Here is a 12,435-nt window from a genome sequence, read left to right on the forward strand (position 1 = left end):
GTTCCTGACCCCCGACCTCCTAAAGTCCACAATCATCTCCTTTGTTTCGCTGACCTTCAGGGAGAGGCTGTTCTCTTGACACCATCCCGCTAGAACCTTGACCTCCTCCAGGTAGGCCCTCTCGTCGTTTGCAGAGATCAGGCCCACCACTACTGTGTCGTCAGCAAATTTGATGATTGTGTTGTTGTTCCGCTGTGCCACACAGTCATGTGTGTACAGGGAGTAGAGGAGAGGACTCAGAACACAGCCCTGGGGGGCCCCTATGTTGAGAGTGATGGATGAGGAGGTGCAGTTGCCTGCTCTCACCACCTGGGGTCTGCCCGTCAGGAAGTCCAAGACCCACTGGCAGAGGTCATAGTTCAAGCCCAGGTCCCTGAGCTTGGCTATGAGTTTGGATGGGACTATGGTATTGAATGCTGAGCTGTAGTCGATGAACAGCATTCTCACATAGTTCTCCTGCCTCTTGTCCAGGTGTGATGCTGCTGTGTGCAGCACATGGGCTATGGCGTCCTCCGTGGACCTGTTGGGGCGGTATACAAATTGCAGGGGGTCCAGGTTGATGGGGAGGGAGAAGCAGATGTAGCCCTTCACTAGCTTCTCAAAGCACTTCATGGCTATGGAGGTGAGAGCTACAGGGCGGTAGTCGTTGAGGCAAGCAGGCTTGGATTTTTTGGGTACAGGGATAATAGTGGACTTCTTCAGACAGGTGGGGATAACAGCCTGTTCCAAGGATGAGGCGGTTTAGGAGGTTTAATGAAACCAGGGAAGGATGAGGGGCAGGGGGCTGGTGATGAAGAGCAGGGAGTGGGGGAGAGACAGACGGACATCAGAGGTGCTGCCCTTATGTTTCTTCAGTCGTACTTGACTGATAGGAGTTTCTCTGTCCATCTAGGTGAATTCTCCTCAAATGTGGCCCCTCTTACCTGTGGTGTCCCCCAAGGCCCTTATGTTCTATTTTACGTAAGCATAATGTTTCTTTTCACTGTTATGCGGATGATGTCCAAATCTACCTTCCTTTAAAAGTTAAGTGCAAGGATTGTCTTGAGCTGCTGCTAGCTGCTCTTGCCGACATTAAGACTTGGATGGACCTAAATTTCCTCAATCTTAATGAGGGAGACAGAGGTTTTTGTGTTTGGGCATCTGGACTGTTTAAAAAAACTCTGCTGGTGTTTTAGGGCCCCTTGATGCCAAAAAACGCTCTTTTATCAAAAGCCTTGGTGTCACCTTCGATAGTGATTTAAAATTTGACAAATTAGTTCTGTAGTTAAAGGCTCCTTTTTTCAGTTGAGGCTCCTGACCAAAGGTAAAGCCCTACCTCTCTCCCAATGACCTGGAGAGGGTTATCCATGCCTTCATATCATCTAGGCTGGTTTATTGTAATGCCTTGTATGCAGGGCCGCCTCAGGGGGTGTGCGAGCAGTGGGGTCGCACAGGGCCTCGCGGGAAGGGGGGCCTCGCACAAAAATAAATAAAAATAAATAAAAATAAAATATCTTTTATTTATTATTTTTTTATTATTTTCTTTTTATTTTTTTTTTATTTTTTGCGAGGCCCCCCTTCCCGCGAGGCCCTTTTTCATCACAGACCTAAAATCTAGTTTTGCTTATATGCTTATATATTTCACATTAGACACGTTTGTAAAATGTGTCTGACTTGTTCCTGGCTCTGCGGCTCTGCAGATACACTATTGGAGCTTGCAGCAGACATACTATTGCTTTCAACGAAGGGAGGGGTTACATGTGTACAGTCGGCCGGCGTGCGTCAGCTCAGCTGCGTCTGACTATTTCGCGCGTGCAGCATTGGAGGTTATGCCAGCCAAGATGAAGAGGACGGTCGTTCAGCAGATGGACTGAAGATGAAAGTTGTTGCATGTTAGAAAGTTCAGTCAGGCTAGCCATGTCGGTTTAGCTAAAGGCAGGGACAGCTAGTTAGCTTTAGCTATGTTATAATATCGAGTGCTAACGTGTGGTTCAGTCGGGATAGCCATGTCGGCTAGTAGCTTAGCTAAAGGCTAACTAGCGTTAGCTAACCTAGAGAGAGCGCGTGCAGCATTGTTATGCCAAGATGAAGAGGACGGTCGTTCGGCAGATGAACTTCGTCAACTCCACGTGGTTGTCTCCATCCTCTTGGACGTTTGGTGAGTTTTTAATGCACTCTATTCTATTCCCGCCATGGAGATATCTCTCTCTCTCTCTCTCTCGGGCCGGCTAGCTATCGTGGCTAACGTTATGTTGGCTAACGTTATGTGGAGCCAGCGGGCCGGCTAGCTATCGTAGCTGACGTTCTGTTGGACCAGCGGGCCGGCTAGCTATCGTAGCTAACCTTATGTTGAGCTAGCGGGCCGGCTAGCTATCGTAGCTAATGTTATGTTGAGCTAGCGGGCCGGCTAGCTATCATAGCTGACGTTCTGTTGAACCAGCGGGCCGGCTAGCTATCGTAGCTAACCTTATGTTGAGCTAGCGGGCCGGCTAGCTATCGTAGCTAATGTTATGTTGAGCTAGCGGGCCGGCTAACTATCGTAGCCAACGTTATGTTGAGCTAGCAGGCCGGCTAGCTGTCGTAGACGTTATGTTGAGCCAAGCGGGCCAGCTAGCTATCGTAGCTAACGTTATATTGAGCCAAGCAGGCCGGCTAGCTGTCGTAGCTAACGTTATATTGAGCCAAGCGGGCCGGCTAGCTGTCGTAGCTAATGTTCTGTCGAGCTAGCGTCAGTACCTGGCCACTCTATTTGCAGTTAGCCTCTTTAGCTGATATCGGCCGTTGGCTCCTTGCTACTTTGTTTTCTCTGGTATAGACCCTCTTCTCTTTGGATTTAAGTGTTGATCTTTGTCCTTTTGGATCTATGTATATTCATGTTGCCTTTGTGAAGTTATCTTTTCATTCTGTTTTGTTCTTCCATTAAAAGTTGAATATCCTTTAGGGGCTCATCTTCTCTGTCTTGCTTATCTCTCTCTCTCTGGACCACAGACCCATATCTCTCTCTCTCTCTCTCTCTCTCTCTCTCTCTCTCTCTCTCTCTCTCTCTCTCTCTCTGTCTGAACCACAGACTCATCTCTCTCTCTGGACCACAGACTCTCTCTGTCTGGATCATCATCTCTCTCTCTCTCTCTCTCTCTCTCTCTCTCTCTCTCTCTCTCTCTCTCTCTCTCTCTCTCTCTCTGAGCATTGCATTGCTTATAGTTGTCAATTGTGTCGGTCAGTTCATTGCAATTTTTCCTTCAGTCACATTTAGTTTTATCCTGCACCTGGCCTAAAACAGGTTGGATGTGCACACAGCTGCTCTACTGTGTTTGTAGCAGAGCAACCATACCTGAAGCCTTGTAAACAAAGACATCAACACTAGAGTGTGTACTTCTATCTACACAGTACAGCCAAAGCATTCCCATTGCTAGGCAAAAACTCCACCTGTTCGCGTTTAAATCTTGCACAGGGCCTCGCATTTCTCCCAGGCGGCCCTGACTATGATACACAGCATCAAGAGGTTTTAAGATGGAGAGAGACACACGCATGTACAGAATGTCACCATAATCAAATACAGACATAATTGTTGATTGGACAATGGTCTTCTGACTTGCAGTAGAAAATGTTTTATTTTTATTTTTTATTTATTTTTTATATTACTGATTGGATTTATTTCAATCCGAACCGTGAGAACTGTGAAACACATACATGAAATACAATAAATCACAGCTCAAACAATAACAACATACATCCATATTATTTCTACTTTTTTTTTTTTTTTATATATAACCTTGTGGCACACCTTTAGTTATGGACAATAATTCAGATTGAGCAGGACCCAATTTCACACACTGATGTCTAAAATAGATCATCCTGAAACCAATCACATGCACCACTATCAATACCAATGCTAGATAACCTTTGTAAAAGCAGGTGATGATCAATTGTATCAAAGGCTTTTGACATATCTATAAAGAGAGCAGCACAGTGTTTCCTCTTATCTAAAGCAGAAATTACATCATTGGTAATCAATGTGGTGGCTGAAACTGCTGTGATTGACTCTGAATCCAGATGTATGTGGACTTAGTATTGAGTGATTTGAGACAAAAAAATATGTATTTGATTATTTACCAAGGTCTCAAGAACTTTTGCCAAGCAAGGCACCCTGGAAATAGGACAGCAGTTGTCCAAATTATCCCAAATGATCGTTTGTGCAGGGGAATCACCCTGGCAGATTTCCAAACTAGAGGAAAACACCAAGTGGCAATGGAGATGTAAAAAAATTTATAAAAAAAAAGTGTCCTCCATTTTGGGCAGACCTCATTGTCCTCCATTGGGGCGGACCTCTGCGTAGTTCTTAATCAGCTGGGCGATCCGGATCACTTTGATGTCACCTGGCTGTTGGTCATAGTCTGACCACAGATACTCAGCAGATAAGACTTTGGCGGGCTTGTTGTATAACAGATACGTGTTGAGGTGACTCTCCTCCTGCCAAACTGCCTCAATCTTATTTTTGGCGTCAACCTCCGACTGCTCGTAACAGTGCCTGACCAGTTTGTACATGTCCTCCAGGTGGCCCCCCCAGACGGCTGCTGTGTAGTAGTAGTCCCCCTCTCCTGCAGGGATGTAGGCCTGGGACCTCTCACGCCGCTCATAAGGGAAGGAATCCCTAGCGAATCCCTTGTAGTACAGACGGTGAAGGACTGCAGATAGGCGGCTGAGAGATTCGGAGCCAAATCGGTTGTAGAAGACGCTGTCGACGTCCATCATGAAGAGATAGTCAGCCTCACCGCGGATCTGTTTATCTATGGTGAGGGTGGCCCACTTCATCCTCCCCAGCACCACATCCTGCCAACGCGTGGCACTGGGGACGTTGAGGACGGAGATCTTCCTGCCTTTCCCCAGCGCAATCTTGGGCACCTCCTCCTTGTGGTCAGTGAAGATGTAGTAGGTGACCCTGAGGTTAAAGGATAACTCCACTATTTTGGGAAATTAGCTTATTTAACATCTTCCCTGGAGTTAGACAAGAAGATGCATACCTTTTTTGTCTCTGTGCGTGCATTTTAGCTTTGGGAATAGATGCTCCGTTAGCATAGCTTAGCTTCATCACTGGAAGTGAGGCAGGACAGTAGCCTTACAGTGCCTTACAGTGTATTGCAAGGTCTGACATTGACCAAACTTGATATGCATGACCTTGGTGGGCTCTAGGTCAACTCCTGAAAAGGGGGTCAATGTCAGACTTTGCAATCAAAAGTTAGGGGGCTAATAACCCTTGCCATAATTTCAGTGCGCCCCTAACTTTTGATTGCAAGGTCTGACATTGACCCGCTTTTCAGGAGTTGACCTAGAGCCCACCAAGGTCATGCATATCAAGTTTGGTCAATGTCAGACCTTGCAATACACTGTAAGGCACTGTAAGGCTACTGTCCTGCCTCACTTCCAGTGATGAAGCTAAGCTATGCTAACGGAGCATCTATTCCCAAAGCTAAAATGCACGCACAGAGACAAAAAAAGGTATGCATCTTCTTGTCTAACTCCAGGGAAGATGTTAAATAAGCTAATTTCCCAAAATAGTGGAGTTATCCTTTAACCAGGAAGTACTTTTCCCCTGACTCCAGGAAACGCTGCAGGAAACGCGTGTACTTGCCAACAGCGAACACCACCACTGCTATCCTGGGGTCTATTTTCTGGTGGATGGCGTCGATCACCACTGGGTCAAACGTCCCCTCCCAAACCAGAGGAGCGTTCCAATTGGTCACAGAGTTCACATCTGTACGCCCCTTTAGTGTGCTGGGCTGAGGGTATTTCAGTCCTTGTGGCATCTTCATCTCTCCCATTCCCAATCTGCTGCTGCTGTTGGCGGCGTTGGCAGTGGCGGTTGGAATGCCCCACGCCCACGGGCCCGAGGCGAGATTAACAGCTCGGGCCCCCCCCCCCCCCTGGTGGGGTTTGTCTCCTCTGGGTTGAAGCAGTGTTCCGAGTAGAAGGTGAAGCCCCGCAGAACGCAGAGGAGAAACACAGAGAGGACGAAGATGCTGGCAACAGGCCTGGGGATGTGGCGTAAGATATTCATTGTAAGTAGAGGGAGTTACAGTGAGAACTTATTGGCTGCATGCAATAAGAGAGAAAATTCTTTCTTGACGCTATGAACTCTTTACACGAAAGACTGTCGGTGGCCGGAACTGCCACTTCTAGAATGGTCAGCTATGACATCATCACGAACGTTCCAGAATGTTGTGGCAGAGCTAATGTTCTAGCATGTTCTAGCATGTTCAGCTATGACATCATCACACACGTGCCAGAATGTTCTGGTGGAACTAATGTTCTAGAATGTTCCTTTTTTTGTGACCAACTTTAAATGTTGTCTTTTTTTTTAAAACAAGTTCAGAGGAAAGAGACATTCACATCAGCATTTCATATTAATTCACACAGTGGCATAAAAAGTGTCTTTTGTCAGTATATAGATTGTCCGTCAGTATATTCATATACTGTGTAGCCTGCCTGTTTGCAGTTGTGACCATAGATATCTATAGAACATAGATATCTATGGTTGTGACAGTCTTTTCCTCCGTTCTGGCGGTCCTGTGGCTGCGAGACAGCCCAGGTCGCTTCTTAACCCCCCTCCCAGCCCCCCGGGTTCACATAGACATTTTAGGAAAGGGAGAAACCATGATGCATACATGTATAGGATACAATTAATTAAAAAATAATAATAATCATAATTATGTTTGTTGGATAACCTCTGATCCTGTTACAAAGTAATAGGGAAAAATACAATTTAGAAACAACAACAAAAATATAACAGTAAACAGAAAAAGAAAAGATAAAAAAAAACATGATTTTTGTTCATTCTCTGGTGTCAAGTTACAAGTGTTCAACCTAGTACTGATTTTACCTTCTGGGCCGCAGTAAGTAATATTTGGATCGATTCTGTCCTTGCTCTCTGTGCTCTAGCACTGGATGCCTCTAATCTCAATACTTTGTAGAAGGAGAGTTTCCAACGGTAAATATTGAGACTATGAGGTGGTTTCCATCTCATTACGAGCATTTTCTTTGCTGCCGTTAAACTGGCCAGAAACACTCTTTTTGTGAGGTGTTAATTTTAGAGATTAATCATCATTTAATAATAAAATGTGTGGCAAACAAGGTATGTTTATCTCCGTTATATTAGTGAGAAATAATGCAATCTTGGCCCAAAAAGCTAGTACTCCTGGACATTCCCACATCATATGTTCCTTTGACTTTTTGCGGACATAAAGCACATAGAGGACTTTGTAAAAATTTTATTTGACAGAGTTTCCTGGGTGACAGATAAAATCTTTGTATCATATTGTAATGAGTTAATTGATTATTATAATTACGAGAGGTTAACGGAATATTATCCCATACATTCTGCCAATTTATGCAGGCGTTCTTTCTTTCTTTAATTCTTAAATCTATGTTCCAGACAGTGGTATTACCTGTAGTTCTGTTTAGTTTTCCTTGTATTTTATTATATAACCCACAAACAAAACAATTTTTAACATTTATGCCACTCACTATATTCATTAAAGGGTGACCTGGTAACGGCTGATTTCATGGGACACCATAAGTGCGCATTGCAGTGCGTAACTGTAATAAAAAAAGGATGTACTAGGGACATTATAGATTTGTTTGAGCTCTTGAAAGGATCTGAGACCGTATTCACTGTATATGTCAGATAGTTTGTGAATACCTTGTCTTTGCCAATTGGGAAATGTAGCTGGTTTCCCTCCCAACAGTAAGAAGTTGTTATCAAAAATAGGGGTATCTAGGTGCCATTTTGTGTTCCACTGTCCCGTTTCGGCAATATATTTCCAAACGTAAATTGAATGTGCTATAATTGGGCCGAATTTAGTACAGCAAAAGCTTTGGGATAGACCAGAAAAGAGGATATCTTTGAGTGTATATGGAGATACAATGTGCCTCTCCATATTCACCCATGGTATGTCAGAATCATTATTGAACCACCAGAAAATGTGTTTCTATACAAGAATAAAATGTTTACTTTCAGCTTTTTAGACAGGTGTTCCACATGGGTATAAAAAGATAGCCTATTAACTAACCAAATCCCTAAATATTTACAAGATTCTACTATTTCAAACATTGAGGTGTATGCATACTAATATTATGACTATTGCTAACACAAGACCTTGAAAAGAACATACATTTAGTTGTATCTGACTTTAAGATAAGCTTGTGGTTAAGCCTGTACATGTGTAGTGGCCAGTTTAAGAGTGTAGCCAGTACAATATTGTATCATCTGCATAAAAATGTAACTCACAATGCGGGGAAAAGGATACCATGATATTTATATATAATGCAAATAAACGTGAATCCAGAATAGACCTTTGTGGGACAACTTTATTAATTTCAAGAGAGCTTGATTTAATACCATCAGCAATAACAACTTGAGTTGAGAGATAATCATGAAACCAGTTAATAGCTCATCTAAGGAAGCATAACTGGGAATTAATTAATGATTCTAGGATTTTGGCTAAGCAGCATATTATGATTATTGGATAATAATCTTTTTAATAATTGGATTCACCACCTCTATGTAAACGAACACCTTGAGCAGCTTTCCACACATTTGGGATTTTACCAGAGATAAATGTTAGATTGAAAATGTGAGCAAGCGGTGCGGCTAATATCTGAGCGCTAAGATGTAGGAGGCGCCCGGGCGGCTAAGTGGCGCAGTGGGCAAGGCGCTCGCCACTAACGCAGGAGATGCTGGGTTCGAGCCCAGCTCTCGGCGTTGCTTCCGGCTTGGCTGGTCGTTCATACTAATACAATTGGCAGTGTTAGGGGGTGGGAAAGCCGGTGGGTGGGGATCGGACGTTGTGGACAGCAACTCCTACAGGTCGGTTGGGTGACGCCTGCACAGCATAAACAGGAAGTATCGGGGGCAGCGTGAGCCTCCCACGCGTTACTCCTCCTCGCCACTGAGAGATCGCGCTGTGGAGGTGAAAAGATGCGACAGGCTGCCTCCTTGTGTACCGGAGGGGACACGTGATGCAAGGCTTCTATCCTCACTTAATAATTACGAGAGGTTAACGGAATATTATCCCATACATTCTGCCAATTTATGCAGGCGTTCTTTCTTTCTTTAATTCTTAAATCTATGTTCCAGACAGTGGTATTACCTGTAGTTCTGTTTAGTTTTCCTTGTATTTTATTATATAACCCACAAACAAAACAATTTTTAACATTTATGCCACTCACTATATTCATTAAAGGGTGACCTGGTAACGGCTGATTTCATGGGACACCATAAGTGCGCATTGCAGTGCGTAACTGTAATAAAAAAAGGATGTACTAGGGACATTATAGATTTGTTTGAGCTCTTGAAAGGATCTGAGACCGTATTCACTGTATATGTCAGATAGTTTGTGAATACCTTGTCTTTGCCAATTGGGAAATGTAGCTGGTTTCCCTCCCAACAGTAAGAAGTTGTTATCAAAAATAGGGGTATCTAGGTGCCATTTTGTGTTCCACTGTCCCGTTTCGGCAATATATTTCCAAACGTAAATTGAATGTGCTATAATTGGGCCGAATTTAGTACAGCAAAAGCTTTGGGATAGACCAAAAAAGAGGATATCTTTGAGTGTATATGGAGATACAATGTGCCTCTCCATATTCACCCATGGTATGTCAGAATCATTATTGAACCACCAGAAAATGTGTTTCTATACAAGAATAAAATGTTTACTTTCAGCTTTTTAGACAGGTGTTCCACATGGGTATAAAAAGATAGCCTATTAACTAACCAAATCCCTAAATATTTACAAGATTCTACTATTTCAAACATTGAGGTGTATGCATACTAATATTATGACTATTGCTAACACAAGACCTTGAAAAGAACATACATTTAGTTGTATCTGACTTTAAGATAAGCTTGTGGTTAAGCCTGTACATGTGTAGTGGCCAGTTTAAGAGTGTAGCCAGTACAATATTGTATCATCTGCATAAAAATGTAACTCACAATGCGGGGAAAAGGATACCATGATATTTATATATAATGCAAATAAACGTGAATCCAGAATAGACCTTTGTGGGACAACTTTATTAATTTCAAGAGAGCTTGATTTAATACCATCAGCAATAACAACTTGAGTTGAGAGATAATCATGAAACCAGTTAATAGCTCATCTAAGGAAGCATAACTGGGAATTAATTAATGATTCTAGGATTTTGGCTAAGCAGCATATTATGATTATTGGATAATAATCTTTTTAATAATTGGATTCACCACCTCTATGTAAACGAACACCTTGAGCAGCTTTCCACACATTTGGGATTTTACCAGAGATAAATGTTAGATTGAAAATGTGAGCAAGCGGTGCGGCTAATATCTGAGCGCTAAGATGTAGGAGGCGCCCGGGCGGCTAAGTGGCGCAGTGGGCAAGGCGCTCGCCACTAACGCAGGAGATGCTGGGTTCGAGCCCAGCTCTCGGCGTTGCTTCCGGCTTGGCTGGTCGTTCATACTAATACAATTGGCAGTGTTAGGGGGTGGGAAAGCCGGTGGGTGGGGATCGGACGTTGTGGACAGCAACTCCTACAGGTCGGTTGGGTGACGCCTGCACAGCATAAACAGGAAGTATCGGGGGCAGCGTGAGCCTCCCACGCGTTACTCCTCCTCGCCACTGAGAGATCGCGCTGTGGAGGTGAAAAGATGCGACAGGCTGCCTCCTTGTGTACCGGAGGGGACACGTGATGCAAGGCTTCTATCCTCACTACAACCGACCAGTGGGAGGCATAGTCTAGCAACGTTCAAGACAGGGGAGGGGAGAATTGAAGGGGAGAATTGGCGATACGAAATTGGGATGGGAGAAAAGTGGATACAAAAAAAGAAGAATACTTTATGATGAAATGCTTGTTTCTGTATGAGCCCCTGAGAGTGTGCTACATACAGTAAAAATAAAGTAAGTAAAACAAAAAGTAATTAAGAAGTAAGTAAAAAGTAAGTAAAGTCAATATACATAATATATACAATATACAATACAGAGTAAAATGAGTAACAGTGAGGTACAATGCAGAGGTACCAAACTTAGGGTAGTGTGCAAATGAGGTATGAATGTAGTGAAAATCTCTTTAATAATAGATAAATATAAAGTGTGTTAACGTGTCTAAAGTGAGTGGTAAGGTGAGTGTTTGTTTAAAGTGAGTGTGTACATGTGGATGTGTGTGCAGTGTGAGTGAGTGAGTGAGTGAGTGAGTGAGTGAGTGAGTGAGTGAGTGAGTGAGTGAGTGAGTGAGTGAGTGAGTGAGTGAGTGAGTGAGTGAGTGAGTGAGTGAGTGAGTGAGTGAGTGTAGATGATGGGTTGTTACATAGTGTCATTGTCATTAAGAATCCTGATGGTCTGGGGATAGAAGCTTTGTCCTGCACTTGGGTCCACTACCACAAATCCATACGGAACGGCCAGACCATGATGGGCCGAGCAGACCCCATCACCCAGCCACCTCCCGGCCTGCCTACTCCCCAAGAGCCCTGTTTACCTCCAGCTAAGTGGTACCTCCGGTCAATGGTCTCTAACTACACACCCTCAAGACCCCTACGCTCTGCATCTTCTGGCCGCCTCAGACCTACTCCTATCCGAGCTCCGGGAGGGTCATCAAAGAGAAGCCGCCTATTCTCAGTCCTTGCCCCACAATGGTGGAATGAACTACCCATCCCCGTTAGGACAGCCGAATCACGTCCAATCTTTCGCCGTCGACTAAAGACTCACTTCTTCAACCATTATCTGAAATGATAATAAAAAAATAAAAAATAAAATCTAACCCTGACTAACCTTACTGTAATGCACTTGTCCTAATAAACTAACCTACACTGTAACACGCAACACTTTGATGAACATTTTTACTCAGCTGATAGAGTTGTACCCTTCTTGCTGTCTTGTCGTGCAGAACTTGTAAGTTGCTTTGGATAAAAGCGTCAGCTAAATGACTGAATGTAAATGTAAATGTAAATTGTAGTCCAGGACGGTATCTGTCGAGCCTTTCTCCCCCAGTGCTCCCTCGTCTTCCAAAAACGCAACCATCCACCAGTAATGGGATCCAGAGGAGGGTAAGCCCGCCAACCATTGCCATTCATCTCGGCGGTTGGAGAGGAGATACGTCTTTGGCTCCGGTATCTCTCCTCAAAGCGCCGGGCCATCCCCTATACCCGACTGGAGCCGAGAGTTCCGGAGCTCTCACCGGTGGAGCCAAGGCATTTGGGTGCAACGAGCAGGGCCGTCTCAGGGGGTGTGCGAGCAGTGCGGTCGCACAGGGCCTCGCGGGAAGGGGGGGCCTCGCAAAAAAAAAAAAAAAAAAATTTTTTTTTTTTTTTTTTTTTTTTGTAATTATTATTTTTTTTTTGCAAGGCCCCCCTTCCCGCGAGGCCCTTTTTCATCACAGACCTAAAATCTAGTTTTGCTTATATGCTTATATATTTCACATTAGACACGTTTG

At 44.0% G+C, this 12,435-nt stretch overlaps 1 protein-coding gene across 1 annotated transcript; it reads right to left on the reverse strand.

Annotated features, from left to right (window-relative positions):
* Positions 1 to 4,281: 4,281 nt before the first annotated feature.
* On the reverse strand, positions 4,282 to 5,798 carry LOC311224478 (globoside alpha-1,3-N-acetylgalactosaminyltransferase 1-like; the record flags this gene model as incomplete). Its single annotated transcript, XM_084309493.1, has 2 exons — positions 4,282 to 4,935; positions 5,553 to 5,798. 2 exons carry the CDS (start codon positions 5,796 to 5,798, stop codon positions 4,282 to 4,284), a joined length of 900 nt encoding a protein of 299 aa, XP_084165619.1.
* Positions 5,799 to 12,435: the final 6,637 nt, after the last annotated feature.

The sequence above is a fragment of the Notolepis coatsorum genome (assembly GCF_963971535.1).
Source record: "Notolepis coatsorum genome assembly, chromosome: 1".
Classification (NCBI taxonomy): domain Eukaryota; kingdom Metazoa; phylum Chordata; class Actinopteri; order Aulopiformes; family Paralepididae; genus Notolepis; species Notolepis coatsorum.